Source organism: Portunus trituberculatus, chromosome 18, assembly GCF_017591435.1.
Source record: "Portunus trituberculatus isolate SZX2019 chromosome 18, ASM1759143v1, whole genome shotgun sequence".
Classification (NCBI taxonomy): Eukaryota; Metazoa; Arthropoda; class Malacostraca; order Decapoda; family Portunidae; genus Portunus; species Portunus trituberculatus.
The window spans coordinates 15,490,986-15,507,017 of record NC_059272.1 but is presented as its reverse complement, the minus strand read 5'-3'; the positions used below and the strand labels follow the sequence as shown (position 1 = coordinate 15,507,017).

Here is a 16,032-nt window from a genome sequence, read left to right as displayed (position 1 = left end):
GGGAGGGAGGGAAGAGAGGAGGTGGGCGGGCGGCGGGGAGGAGGAGGAGGAGGAGTATAATGTGGGCGGTGGGGAGGAGAGCGGAGGGGAGGAAGAACTGAACTGAAGGGTGGAAGGGAGGGGTGGTGGTAGGAAGAAGGGGAGAGAGAAGGGAACTAAAGAGAGAGGAGGAAGGTAAGGGGGAACAGAGAGGGTGAGAGGCTAGCGTAGGAAGGTGGAGGAGGGGGAGTGGAGGGAGGTAGAATGTGAGAGAGAGAGAGAGAGAGAGAGAGAGAGAGAGAGAGAGAGAGAGAGAGAGAGAGAGAGAGAGACATGACATGGGAGAGAGGGGGAGGAAGGGAGAGAGTGAGAGGCTAGCAAGGGGAGGGAGATTGAGGGAGGAAGGGAAGAGAGCATCACACACACCTACATTCACTTGCACACGCATACTGCACACACACACACACACACACACACACACACACACACACACACACACACACACACGTTTCCACTCAAAATACACAAAACAAGAATGTATACATGCTCCCATTACATATGTACATACACACATACATGCACACAAACACACTCACTGACATTTGTGCTTCCTAATTAATGCTATCTGTTTGGACATCTCAGTGTGTTTAGGTAAGTGTATGTATTTATGTATATATGTGTGGGAATACATTCAAGTCATTATGTATATACGTATAAGTACTGAGTATATGCAGTACACGTATATGTGAATGATTACAGTATAGTAATATTGACGTGATGAAAACTGTGATATGTGGGCGTCTACACGTGTAAATACATAAAAATACATGTGCACTTGTGTTATGCACTTACCCTAACATACACACACACATACATGCACACGTACATACATACATACACGTACATACATACATTCATACATGCATACATACGTACATACAAATATACATACATAAAGAAGGATTAGAGTAAGAGAAATGAGGTATACATATTACAGTATATGTATGTATACTTATGTGTGGGAGCAGCAGCAGCAGCAGCAGCTAGGGGACATAGAGTGGGAACGTGCCTGGGTCCTCCAACCCACGGAGGGAATGGGGGAGAGGAGGGGCCCGCACCAGCCCTTCCCCACCCCCCAAACCACCCACCCCTCTTTCACTCTTCCCCCTGAGGTCCCCCAACGTCCTCCCTCCCCTCTCACTCTCCTCTCTCCCTCCCCTCCTTGTCCCCGTCCCATCCCTCCCTTTTATGTCCTCCCTCCCCCTCCTCCTCTCCTATCACGTCACTGCCCCTCCAACATCCACCCATCCGTCCCATCCCACCCCCTACCTCCCACCTGATTCTCTCTTCCCTCCCCTCCTTCCTTCCCACTCGTCCCTTCTTGCCTCCCTGCCTCCCCGCCCCCGCCCTCCCTGACTCCCATCCTCCTGTACACCCTCCTTCTCTCTCTCTCTCTCTCTCTCTCTCTCTCTCTCTCTCTCTCCCCCTTTCTCAGTCTCTCCTCCCCTTCTTCCCGATTCCACTTACTTGCAACCCTCCTCCCTCCTTAAACCCCACTACTCCCCGTCCCCTTGCCTCCTCCCCCTCCTCCTTGCTCATACATACATACGCACGCACACTCCTTCACCCTCCATCCTCACAGCCGGGCACATACATACACACACACAGACACACACACACACGTATACATATACACGCACATTACCTATCTAGCATACATAGGCACACACACACACACACACACACACACACGTATACATATACACGCACATTACCTATCTAGCATACATACACACACACACACACACACACACACACACACACACACACACACACACACACACACACACACACTTATTACGAAAATTATCTCCATGAATACCACTTACATCATATCATTATTTAGCTACACAAACCTACCACATACATACATATATACTTACATACATACTCATCACTATCATCATCATCATTATTACCATCATCATCATCATCATCATCATCATCATCTTCATCATCTTATACCTGCTGGAGGAAATATCAGTCTCACATATCATCATCATCATCATCATTATCATCATCACCATCATCACTATCATCATTATTATTATCATCACCGAAGCTCTCTCACCATGCCACCGTGTATTCCCTCACGTCATCATCTCATCTCATCTCATCTCATCTCATCTCCTCTCCTTTCCTCCTCCTCCTCCACCTCCTCTTCCTCCTCCTACTCCTTCTTCTCCTCCTCCTCCTCTCCTTCTCCTGGTCGGCTCGAGGATTTACTCATAGAAGGAACAGTGAAGGTGATGGTGAGAATCAGGATCAACCTCTTCAGTTCCTTTTTCATTATAATTATTTCATCATCAACATCTCCCCTCTCCTCCTCCTCCTTCTCCTTCTCCTTCTCCTCCTCCTTCTCTCCCTCCTCTTCTTTCTCTTCTACTCCATCTCCTTATCTTGAGTCTCCCTCCTCCTTCTCCTTTTCTCCCTCTTCAAGCTGCTCCTCCTCCTCTTCCTCCTCCTCCTCCTCCTCCTCCTCCTCCTCCTCCTCCTCCTCCTCCTCCTCCTCCTTTCCGTTCCCCTTTCTCATCTCTCTTTCTCCACCACTTCCTCCACCACCTCCTCCCCATCTGACGTTTTTTTTCCTTCCTTCGTCGCTCACTCCTTCGTATATTATCTGATTTTCTCTCTCTCTCTCTCTCTCTCTCTCTCTCTCTCTCTCTCTCTCTCTCTCTCTCTCTCGAGCGCTCAAACAAGAGACTGTGTATAATATCCATCTTACTCAGACGTGAAATGAATAACAAAAGAAAAGATTTGCTTCGAGGTCGCGTCACATACTTGAACAAATATTTCCTATACCTTTGTTAGGCAGAGAAGATGGCAGACAGAGGGAAGGAAATTAATATTCTTTTTCTTAGCACTAGACCTTCTGTATCCTTTCCTCCGGCCACACTCCCTCCTTGTCCCTTCCCACGTCAGGTAGACAGTGTAGGGAGGCAGGTAAGGTTGGGGGGAAGGGGTACTGGGTCAGACATAGCCCCGTCACCTAGGAGACCCTGTCATCCTCCCGGCGGTATTAGCAATGGGAGACCCTGACAGCGCAGGAGCAGTACTGAGGCACCTTATCAGTCCCAAGTGATGCCACGAGGCCCTGCCAGCCCCGAGGGAAGACCTGTTAGCTGAGCATACCCATGGCAGGCCAGGGGTGGTGCAGGTGCACGTATTGCGTGTTTATGCTTTGTTTTCTTCAATGCATGATTATCATTATCATTATCAGCAACAGCATCATGAACAGTATCATTACTTTCATAACTTCTTTTGCTTGGTGGCCGAAGATTGCTTACTGCAGGGGCTATATTCTCTGACAAAAAACATTCTATTTATTGTTATTGTTTTCACCAAGAATCGGAGAGTCTTTGATATGGCTTGATAAAAAAAAGTAATAAGTGTATATTACCTAGCTGTACGCATGTTTCTCACTTGATTCACTCTTCACTACTCTTCGTGGCTCTTCATGTTCACAAGAAAATGCCTAGAAAAAAGGAAGACGTAATACTTTCTCACTTATATAAATGACAGGAGGACTAAAGGGTGAGGTGCACCTTCCTGCCTCTTAGGAAGGAAACGTCTACTCTTTTCCTTACTCCAGGGCGGGTCGATGCTCACCCATACCTTACTCGTCGTCAATGGGGAGTCGCAATAAGAGGCTCGACGCGTGGCTGCAAATGTTCTATCTTGGCGACGGCCAGCGAGAAGTTAGTGGAAGAGGTCTTGGAAATGAGAGGAGAGAGAGTTTGTTGGTGTAATTGTGCATGGCTGTTTGAAGGTCCATCAGTCAGTTCGGTTATCGATGGTGATTTCTTTCAGAGGCACGTCATGTGTGATTGGTCCGTGGTGCTCACTCCAGCCAATCACAGACCAGGAAGAGGCTGACGTCACCTGAGTTGAGGATCACGTCGGGTCAGTGGCGGCAGCTTCCGGTGATGGAAAGACATGCATCTTTTATTTTCATTTTCAGTCCGGAGCTTACGTGACATACATTCAAAAGCGTAACTAATATTCTCAGGGACAATAATGGTAATAGTTTTGAATGTAGAAAACTTTATAGGCTTCCTGCAAGATCGTCTTATCGTTCCGTGGGTATCGAACGCGTTTAAGAGTTAACAAGGTGAACGTGAGGAGCAGGCAGTGACGAGGGCCGCATGTCCGCGCGGTCACCAGGACGACCTTCAGCTACAGAGTGAACTGTTTGGAGCGAACATCCTTGAAGCACTTCACCCTTATTATCTAGACTGAACTAAGGTTTAGGTGAAGTAAGGAAGCAGGAAGGTAATAACGGTGTGTATTGAAGCATACGATGAGAGTGTAAAGTATTCCAGGCTGGGCAAGAACTGAGAAGCAAGCTACCATAGTGTGACTGCCAGAGAGACCTTGTGTAGACAGGCGGGCAGTGCGTCCTTCAAGATGGGAAGTGCCGTGGCCAAAGAGGACGAGGGTCAGAAAAACAAAACCATTTTCATCAAGCTGCTCAACCACGTGCAGTGGGTGAGTATGAGGACGAGGCAGTCTATGGCCGCTGCTGCCTCTTGTCTCAACACCTTCTGATTACCTTTTGTTTTATTGTCACAGAGAAATTACTAAAATTCATCCCTTTAGGAAAACTGAGAGTGTTGTCCAGAAAAGTATTGTGGTGTCACGAGAACAGTTTCCCTTTTGTTTTTATCAATGTCAATTCTAACTAATGAAAAAAGTTTCGGTGACTCTTCCTTTAAAGATTCAGTTTGCTGACGACAACTGTGTTACTCGTAGCATTAATGAGTAGTTAGGTATTTTCTTTTTAGTACAGGCAACGCTCGAACAAAAATTACAGCTGACAGCAACTACAAGTCATGTGTAAGTGAGCACACAGTAAAGAGACACTGAAACTGATGGCACGGCGGTGGAGTGTTGCCCAAGGCGCTGCGAGGGAGCTTGATTTATTCGTAGCGAGTTGCTTCTCGATGCCGATTTCTAAACTGCCCGGAGATCTCGGCGGTGCGGTGTGAGGGACTGAGGGACGGTGCACTCTGCATACATTGATCGGCTTACATTGTACGGATTGTACTGCCTGTAGTGAGGCACTGAGGCCAGAACGATCGCACCGCTTTGTTGTGACCCTTGCACTTGTAATACAGAAATCCTCGAGTCTGAGCAACAGGTGTATACCTCCGGCAATCTATCTCACACACACACACACACACACACACACACACACACACACACACACACACACACACACACACACACACACGGCCCGGTAGCTCAGTGGTTAGAGCGTTGGCTTCACAAGCCAGATGACCGGGGTTCGATTCCCCGGCCGGGTGGAGATATTTGGGTGTGTCTCCTTTCACGTGTAGCCCCTGTTCACCTAGCAGTGAGTAGGTACGGGATGTAAATCGAGGAGTTGTGACCTTGTTGTCCCGGTGTGTGGTGTGTGTCTGGTCTCAGGCCTATCCGAAGATCGGAAACAATGAGCTCTGAGCTCGTTCCGTAGGGTAACGTCTGGCTGTCTCGTCAGAGACTGCAGCAGATCAAACAGTGAATTACACACACCGCGTAGTGTAGTGGTTAGCAAGCTCGACTCACAATCGAGAGGGCCGGGTTCGAGTCCCGGTAAGCGGCGAAGCAAATGGGCAAGCCTCTTAATGTGTAGCCCCTGTTCACCTAGCAGTAAATAGGTACAGGATGTAACTCGAGGGGTTGTGGCCTCGCTTTCCCGGTGTGTGGAGTGTGTTATGTGGTCTCAGTCCTACCCGAAGATCGGTCTATGAGCTCTGAGCTCGCTCCGTAATGGGGAAGACTGGCTGGATGACCAGCAGGCGACCGAGGTGAATTACACACACACACACACACACACACACACACGTATATATATATATATATATATATATATATATATATATATATATATATATATATATATATATATATATATATATATATATATATATATATATATATATATATATATATATATATATATATATATATATATATATATATATATATATATATATATATATATATATATATATATATATATATATATATATATATATATATATATATATATATATATATATATATATATATATATATATATATATATATATATATATATATATATATATATATATATATATATATATATATATATATATATATATATATATATATATATATATATATATATATATATATATATATATATATATATATATATATATATATATATATATATATATATATATATATATATATATATATATATATATATATATATATATATATATATATATATATATATATATATATATATATATATATATATATATATATATATATATATATATATATATATATATATATATATATATATATATATATATATATATATATATATATATATATATATATATATATATATATATATATATATATATATATATATATATATATATATATATATATATATATATATATATATATATATATATATATATATATATATATATATATATATATATATATATATATATATATATATATATATATATATATATATATATATATATATATATATATATATATATATATATATATATATATATATATATATATATATATATATATATATATATATATATATATATATATATATATATATATATATATATATTCAAATTATTTTAATGACTAGTTTATGTTTTCAATGAGAAAAAATGATTTTCATGAGGACATAGTCGAGTAAAATTTCTAATCTTATTGGTGACCCACAGCTGACCTTCAGTACGAAAATCAGCACTGAGGACCTGAACGACCGGCTGACTGCGTTGTGTGGACAGCCCCGAGGCGCCACCATACTGCTGAAAGACCGGTACGGTGCTCAGGTGGTCGTCAGTCCCGCCATGAGGACGAACACCCTCCAGTAAGTGTTGGTGTCGTCAGCTCTCTCTGTACCCACACACCAACACACCCACACACTGCCAGCAATATTGTCTGCCTAACATCAATGACTCATTTACTGATGCAGCACCTGCTCACCAAGGAATAATATCCTCACCAAATCATGGTCAATCATCGAAGTGAATAGTGAGTCTCCTTTTCATATTCCTTCCACTACATTTCGTTGACGTGTTCCTTTGGTTCTGCTTGCAGTGACGCCTTCATCGTGGAGATGCAAGCAGATCGCCTCAGTGAGTATTCCCGCTCCCTCACTCTTCAGATTTTCATCTTAAGTAATTTGTTATTGTGTAATGATTAAAATAAGTTTACACTATAAATTCTTTGTGGATCAGGTTCTATTTCACATTTCTTAGTTATCTTGAAATCTGAAATGTTCTGTTGTTTATATTTCGTTGAAAGTCATCGTTTCCCTTTGCCCTGTAATCCCAGGGCCGCAGCACTTGTCTCAGCCATACAGTGAAGTGTTTCAGGGAACCGTGTCATCGTAACAAGCCTAAGTTATTTTTTTGTCATTCATGTAACAATATCATATTGTATGTCACTTGAAAATGACAAAAAGGTCACATATAGAAAATACATGGGAAAACATCATAATAATAATAATAAAAAAAAAAACGGTTTTAACTTTAACGTAATCCTTTGCAGAGAAGAGAGGGAAGTGATAATCATAAATAAATGAATAAGTAAGTTACAGACTACATGTATCATGCAGTTTGTGTCACGTCATGCTACTCTCACTGCTTGGTTGGTTACAGGCGTGTCGGCGCTCAGAAAACGCGCCAAGCAGGGCAGGCAAGGCATGAGAACAGGCAAGAAAGTCCCCGACACTTAGCACCGTCGCTGTCTCTGCACACCACCACGTCCCACTCCGCCACTCACCCATCTCCCTCGTAGCAATAGACTGAAGTGTGCATTACAACCACAAACATGAGTTCCTGCATTGGCCAAGAGAGATATGATGATGAACAGTGACAGTGATAAGACTGGGTTGGCCACTGGATGCTTTCCTTCTCTAGAGTAGTGAGGGTTCAAGTGCACATGTGTACTCGTAGTGGAACATTATAGGAACATACCCAAGCCAAGTGACAGTAGTTTGCCATGTATTTTCTTCTGTTTGTTCTGTAGTACGTTCACTATATAGCTAGGATGACGCACTAGTGGCTCCTCTTATCCATGTCGACGTTCCTTATTGTTGCATTATCCGCAGTATCGCAGTATTGTCTTTAAATATCACCTGTTGTCTAGCCAGAGTATAGCTGATCGGTAACCGCAGGTAGATGATGAAGGTGTGGTTCGTCAGACATCACGAGGAGACAAGCCAAGCATGTGTTACATCACTCTTTTCAGTAACTTTACTAATATATTGTGTGAGTACCCAGGTTTTGTTAGACCTATAGTTATTCACTGCTTCGTCAACAAGACCTGCTGCTTCCTGACCTTCAGGCCAAAATAGAAAGGTAATGGTGTCAATTGTCATCATTATAAGGATCTCTATTAACGATTCTGTCGGCAAAGAATAGGAGAAAGAGAACCATTATGACGCTAGCAAGGACACGTGTGGTGGCGCTGCTGGCAGTGATAACGATGGTGATGATGGTGTTGATGTCACAGTTTGGCAGTCAGGAAAGTAGGGGATCATGTCTGCCTGAATCTCCGACACACAGCCCCTACCTTCAGTACTTATTCATTAAATGCACACTGCCGCCTTACTACATGTATGATACCCAACGGATAAAAATGTCGTACCTTTTCAATACACACTCACATGCTCACATGGTGGCACGATAGAAATATTGCCTGTAGCGTGTTATGATTTTATCCTCGCCAGAGATAGCAGGATGTTGTCTCCTTCATGTCACTGCAATGTGTTACGTAATGCACAAGTAACTATTAATATACAAATGTATATTAATGTAACAAGAACACAAAAAAAGGCAAAAACTGTTTTCCTGACAGTTCTACTAAATTAGGTACTTTGCATTTTGTATTACACGCTTTATTTCGCGATTTGTGTTGTGTTTGTAGTATTGTGAAACTGTTGTGTGTTGTATCTAACATGAAGACATTAAAACCGAAGACAGAGTATGGCAGATTTATCCTCACCTCATCCTGTAAGCGGTGCCACTCCCTCGAGGCGGTACCTCTGAAGGCACTGTATTAATTCTACTGTTTCTGAGACAACGGGTATAGACGCGCAGTCACCGTCAGGAACATATCTGTATTAAGACAAACTGCACCATTTTATCGTATTCGTTGTGTTCCTTGGTATAAATAATCCATTTATGAACACATTGCACTCAGGTCGATGAATATGATAGACTAAGTTTCCCAAATAGTTTCATTAAGACAAATGAAATTTTGTTATGTGTCATATGACCATTAGTGACGCAACACGTATAATGAATGGGAATAGCGCAGAAACACCTGGCTGCCAAACAAATTTTCGTCTGACATATCAACAAGTTCGCATTTCAGTGTTAATAGTAATCAATCCTGTTGTTTTCCAAATACTCCTTAGCCACATAAGGGAACCATAATGCATTGGTAATGGCGCTGTGGCTGCACTAGGGAGCGCTGGTGAGCATTGTGGATGACGCTGCTGGCGGGGAAGGTGGAGGTTGGTAAGATGATTTATACTTGATTTCCTTTTTGTGTCAGAAGCAAATTGAAACATAAATACCATATCCAAATGTTCTCTTTCTTCTATATATTCATAAACCTCTGAATATATTATAAACATGTGTATCTACGTACACTACATATAGAAAATCGACATGACAGTAGAATCAACATTATAGTCTCCAACAGTCACGAAATGTGCACTTTTATTGTAACACAGTGGCACCTGACACAACACACTACACTACACACAGGCTTGGAATGTACTGTATGTGACTGAACCTAGCAAAGTCCTACACTATTACTCAGGCGTCGACACTGGCAAGGCTGAAATACGCCAACAATAACAATATAACGATGTAAATCCTAATATGGCAATGAGTAAAGTTTTGAGGCAAAAACGAGTACAAGGCTGTGCTAAGGAAAAATTCGTCTCGGTTTCTGAATCTTTGGTGGGTAAAGATAAGTCTAAACTGAACACATAGAGGCAGGAGCAGATTATCACCATTCTAGTTTTCTCTCTAAGTTTCCTCGGGTAAATACTTATCGATCCAGCCGTAAGGAAGCCTGAACTCCTGATTGGACTAGGTGCGTTCCATTCATTTCGAGCTGAAGGCTGAAGGCTGTACATCGCTACGTCACGATACTAACCTCTCCTCAACTATGCTGTCTGATATGAACATTTTTTTGGCAGTTAGGGTAGATATATGGCATTCCGTAACTAACTCATTCACCAGTTCCTAACGCACACAAATGCAGACAGGAGTCTTTCGTTACACAGGAAGGTCATTGGAGCAGCAGGAGAAAGTAAAGGTGGCGAGGCTCGGGCGAGGATTACTCAACGGGGGATTCGGTGTCATCTTCTACTTCCTCGACCTTACCAAAGTTGTCATTGATGGTGTATAGGGAAGCTGCTACTCCACAGTCCACATTGGCCTGGTAGTCACACACGAGGTATTGCTGCAGAGAGATGGGGAGGTATAAGCTGAGGATCATTTGATGTGAAGATATGTAAGTCAGATAAAGGTAATCTTGTTTATGTGAAAGACAAATTTAGCCTCATTGTAGGAGAGAGAAATACCTATCAATTGTCTCTGCATTCCTTGTACTTATTTGATCTAATGTATCAGAATCGAACCTTTAGGAATACGGTGCAGGTTTGTGTTACTTACGTATAGCCTTACATAAAAGCTGTCGAGAAGTAAAAGAAGGAAAAAAATGAAGCAAGTAAGAGAAGACTAGCTCAGGAAGTTGAAAATAGGTGGAGTGGCGGGGAGGGTTAGATAGAACAGGGGCAGAATGAGGGTCTGGGCGGGTGCCAATGGGCTGGTGCCGTCCTTACCTGGGCAAGGACTGGCACTGGGCGAACAGTACCGGGACACAAGGCACTGTACTGACACTCACGATAATGCGATAATTACTACATTCTTCTAAAAGGATTAGAAGAAAATATTAAAATAGATAAACAAAATAAACAAATGAATGAATAAATAATCATAATAAGTCTATGAAAGGGTTATTTGATACGAAAAAGCTTCTAATTATCAAATGAGTTTTAAGGAGTCAGTGAATGGATTACGAAAATTACACTTACAGTTTATGGTAGAGGAAGTTGGCATGAGTGAGATGTATATTGAAGGATAAAGAGATTGATGAGACTGGCATAATGTATATAGAGACAGTTGCTGACTGTTGACATAAAAGAAACAAGTGTGATAAAGAGAATGTAATAAAATCGAAGTCCATGTAGGATGAAGAAAGAAAGGTGGGAAAGGCGAAACTCGTCTGCGTTTACGGTCATAAGGAAACTATACTAAACAGAACCTTCAGCATCAGATCTGTCCTCGTCATCACTCCATTGTTCACAGCACGTACAGAGGTGAGCACGGAGTAAAAAGACAGGAAAGATTGTAAGGAAGAAACACGAGTAAGCAAAGCACCACACCACATGATATGAATTACAATTATTTACGCATTTGCAAGGATCTTTGCACAGAGGATTTTATAGAGGGAAAAAAGTAAATACTTTAATTTGGTTTAATATTAAGGTACACATTCGAACTCTCCACACCATACTTGCCATCACTCTGAGGTCGAGACAAGTCATGCCGCAGGTGGCGGCAGCAGACAGGTGTACGAGTGCCACAAAGTCTCACCTGGTTAAAGAGCGTCTGGTTCGGGCAGCGGAAGGACCACTTGGCGTTGTTGTTACAAATGTGGAACACTTGACACTCTGCCTCCACGTCGGCGTAGTAACCATAGGGGCGGTCTTGGCAGGAGAAAGACGTCTCCTGCACCGCTCCCGTCGCCACCATCACCGCTGCCACAAGGGCGGCCACCAGGGGCGCTGCAAGAAGCAGCCGGCAACAGGAGAAAACCTTAATAACAGGGATGAAGAATGAAGGCATGTACTGCATTACTTGCTAAATTAAGGCATCCTCACGATGTAGCAGGAATAATTCACACGCTTTGTGCCTCTCTGAGTGATATTAAGCTACTCAATGCCTGAATAATAAATAAAAAAAAAATGCACTATTTATTCACAAACTCTGAGTGGTGGGACTGTTGGCTGCTGATTGTGAATGGAAGGAAAAATATGCACTTGATACTCTGACTTTAAGTTTCTATACACGACGAATAGAATAGCTATCCTACATTATAGTCTTCATAAACCATGTTGACTCATAGCAAACAAAAAAAAAAACACGAGAGATGATGCTGCATCCCACATTCAGAGCCAGACATTCACGGCCAGATATACGCAATCCTCTGCCGGATCGCCGCTGCCCAGCCTCCCTGCCCCACGTCCCTCACGCGGTGAGCAGGAAGGAGGCGGGGCTGGTAGGTCAGTGGGTCCGGCAAGTGTTTACGAGTCAGTCAGCGACGGCGGCACGTGGGGATGACAGCGTGAGGGATACGCCGCGCCGCCTCATTGCTCCGTCATGGTCCTGCTTCATTAATGCACAAGTCGTTGCCGCCTATTCTTTACACCTTAAATCTTGTATTAATTCGGTGCATAGATAACATTTCTTCTAAACGTTCTCGTAATGTTAGTCATTATCATCATCCTTATGTCTTTGGTTTTTACCCCCCTCTCTCTCTCTCTCTCTCTCTCTCTCTCTCTCTCTCTCTCTCTCTCTCTCTCTCACTTACCTCTTGAACACCTCATTTGCGCTAGGTTCTGGAAAGAAGGCAAAAAATTATTAAGATGCATAAATATAAACCAATGTTTCACCATCACTAAGCATTACTCTTACTGGCAGCGAGTGAAGAGGGAGAACTGATCTTCAAGCCTCGTGCCCGCCAGAAAATAAATGCGCGTAACAAAACAAACACATAAATTTCACAAGAATGAATTAATGTACTGAGGTGAGTAAGTGGAAGTGAATTTAAAACTCCACCGGGGGAGTGGACTCGCTAGGGTGCTCAGGTATGCAAAGGTGGTTGCGTAAGGCTCTCTCAGGTACAGGCGGAGGTGAGGCACGCGAGCGGCAGATGGATTACCGCGCGTGACCACTGTGTTGCCTCGACCAGCGCATCTCGACCGCCGCGAGAACACCTTCCTCCTTACACTATTTACTACCTTGCCCCGCCTCCCGTAACTTGACACCAACATTCATTAGCGCCTATTAATAAATGACTTCCTTCCCTCCCACGCTTATACTGTCTATTGCTGCAACTTCATGTAAAACTTTCTTGGGGCTTAGAGTAACCAGATGACTTCCTTATTCTTTGCCTCTCGTAATTCATATAATTTCTCATTACAGAGTAACACCAGATGACTCACCTCCCTCCACCACTAACCATCTCGCTATTCTCGTCCACTCTCTGCGTCATGCAATACTACTCGTCATTATGGTCCTGTACTAAATGACTTCCTTTCCTCCCACACGAAGAGTTTAGAAATTGCTTATTTATTTTCCTCCCGCTCCCTCACTTGCTCTTTTCTCCCACCGACACTTCCTTATCGCCCTCGAGACCTGCTAACTTCCTCCACATCAACACTTTACTGCCCGACACTTCCTTGCCCCAGCTGACGAGCGGTGGGGGTCCAGGAGTGGACGAACGGTGGGGTTGGGGGGGTGGAGGAGCGATGGGGTCAGAATTGTAGGGGCGTGGGTGACGAGGGAAGGGTTTATGGGGTGCATGAAGCCATAAACAAGCATCTTCCGTTTTAGTCAGTGATGAAGTCGCCACAGTATGACGTCCAGTCTCCGCAGTTTATCAGTTCTCACTCAGCCTCATCTACTAACAGAGTGAGTCTTCATATTATACTGATAATTTTCTTAGATAACTAGACCTCTTCGTTCTTCCTTTATTCTCTGTATCTTTCTCACTTTTCTAGTGTCACATTCCCTTCCCCTTATCGCCGACCACCCCGCCTGTATCGTCTCGCCGACGTTCCCGTGATTGCAGAGTCAGCAGCGCCAGTACCTTTCCTTCCTCTTCCTCCCTCCCTTGGATCCCGGGCCGCCCACCCACGGCTGGCACATGGTGTCTGACTGACAGGCCGCTGCTCTTTTTTTGGTGCGTCTCTCTTACCCCTCTCCCCTACCGGGCACCAGCGACTGTACTCTCTCTCTCCCTTCTCCCCTCGTGGCCACTGGCAGTACTCTCTCCCCTCTCCCTGTGGTCATGGCAGCAACGGCCGCCTGGCCTCTCACACTTCAGCTGTCAAAAGTTCAGAGGCTCCATTTCCACAAAACGATGTACTGACATATACATGTACTGTATATACTGGCATTATATATATATATATATATATATATATATATATATATATATATATATATATATATATATATATATATATATATATATATATATATACACACACACACACACACACACACACACACACACACACACACACACACACACACACACACACACACACACACACACACACACACACACATATATATATATATATATATATATATATATATATATATATATATATATATATATATATATATATATATACATTAATGCCAGTATATACAGTACATATAAATTTTTGAAGTATTATATATATATATATATATATATATATATATATATATATATATATATATATATATATATATGTATATATAAACACACACACACACACACACACACACACACACACACACACACACACACATATATATATATATATATATATATATATATATATATATATATATATATATATATATATATATATATATATATATATATATATATATATATATATATATATATATATATATATATATATATATATATATATATATATATATATATATATATATATATATATATATATATATATATATATATATATGTATATATATATATATATATATATATATATATATATATATATATATATATATATATATATATATATATATATATATATATATATATATATATATATATATATATATATATATATATATATATATATATATATATATATATATATATATATATATATATATATATATATATATATATATATATATATGATACTTGAGAATTTCTTTATTATGATCATCAAATGTAAATGCAGATTATCTTTTGTTTTATTTTAACTTATCTTGTCTTACGCGACGACCACTCATGTGTTCTTTTAAGTGAAGAGTGTCACACTCGCACTTCACACACTCTTACCTGAGAAAGAAGAGAGGCTGGCTGGCCGGTGGCAGGCCAGATGAAAACAAGGAATCGCAACAATCTCTTGCTTCTCCTTGTTTTATACTCGGAGCGCCGTGACGTCACGCTCCTCAGCCAATCCTGCGCACGCCCACCACCACTCATCGTATGATTGGATAATCATTCAATGTTCATAATTCTGTGAATGTAATGTGTTGCTTAAGAGAAGGAATGTTAATGTTGTACATATTTCTGATATGTACCAAAATATACCGCACTTACCCTAGAACCTCTTATAAAGGTATTGATCCTATAATATCCTCAGGAAAGACAAAACGTTACTGTGGCGATAACAACATCCTGTGTGCCTACCAGACTTTAACTCTTTTTTCTTACAAAGCTACTGTTTCCACTGCCTTCACCTCCTTCGGCGTCTGCCACAGACCGGCCCGCCGCCCCTTCGCTTGCAGCTGGCGGCCGTGAGCAGCCGCTCGGGTGATGCTCGAGGTTAACCACTCCACTCCTGTGTCACTCGGGACTCTCTCCACGCTCCCCCTGTCCTCTTGTGGTCGGGGTTCCGTAAGTGCGTAATGGGTATTGGAGGCGTCACGCTAATCCAGTCCCGGCGGCATTCAGGACCTTCATTTGGCGCCGCTCGCTTGGGTGCACAAGGTCGACTGGACTCATTCATGACTTTTAGCCCCGGCGGTGAGTCGTGGAATTTGTTCACCACGAGTTTCTTTCATCTGCCTTACCTTGCACTACATTACTTGATGCACA

General features: G+C 41.9%; 2 protein-coding genes across 2 annotated transcripts; one reads left to right on the top strand and one right to left on the bottom strand.

The window, feature by feature from the left end:
* The first annotated feature begins 476 nt into the window (after positions 1–476).
* Positions 477–9,072, top strand: LOC123505567. The gene is made up of 6 exons (XM_045257033.1): positions 477–630; positions 3,850–4,290; positions 4,362–4,527; positions 6,801–6,949; positions 7,180–7,217; positions 7,743–9,072. The coding sequence occupies exons 3-6, from the start codon at positions 4,447–4,449 to the stop codon at positions 7,817–7,819; spliced, it is 345 nt and encodes a 114-aa protein (XP_045112968.1). The 5' UTR covers positions 477–630; positions 3,850–4,290; positions 4,362–4,446; the 3' UTR covers positions 7,820–9,072.
* Positions 9,073–9,679: 607 nt separating this feature from the next.
* On the bottom strand, positions 9,680–15,432 carry LOC123505565. Its single transcript, XM_045257032.1, has 4 exons — positions 15,271–15,432; positions 12,760–12,787; positions 11,763–11,953; positions 9,680–10,566 (listed from the first exon to the last, which is right to left on the bottom strand). Exons 1-4 carry the CDS (start codon positions 15,415–15,417, stop codon positions 10,441–10,443), a joined length of 492 nt encoding a protein of 163 aa, XP_045112967.1. The 5' UTR covers positions 15,418–15,432; the 3' UTR covers positions 9,680–10,440.
* Positions 15,433–16,032: the final 600 nt, after the last annotated feature.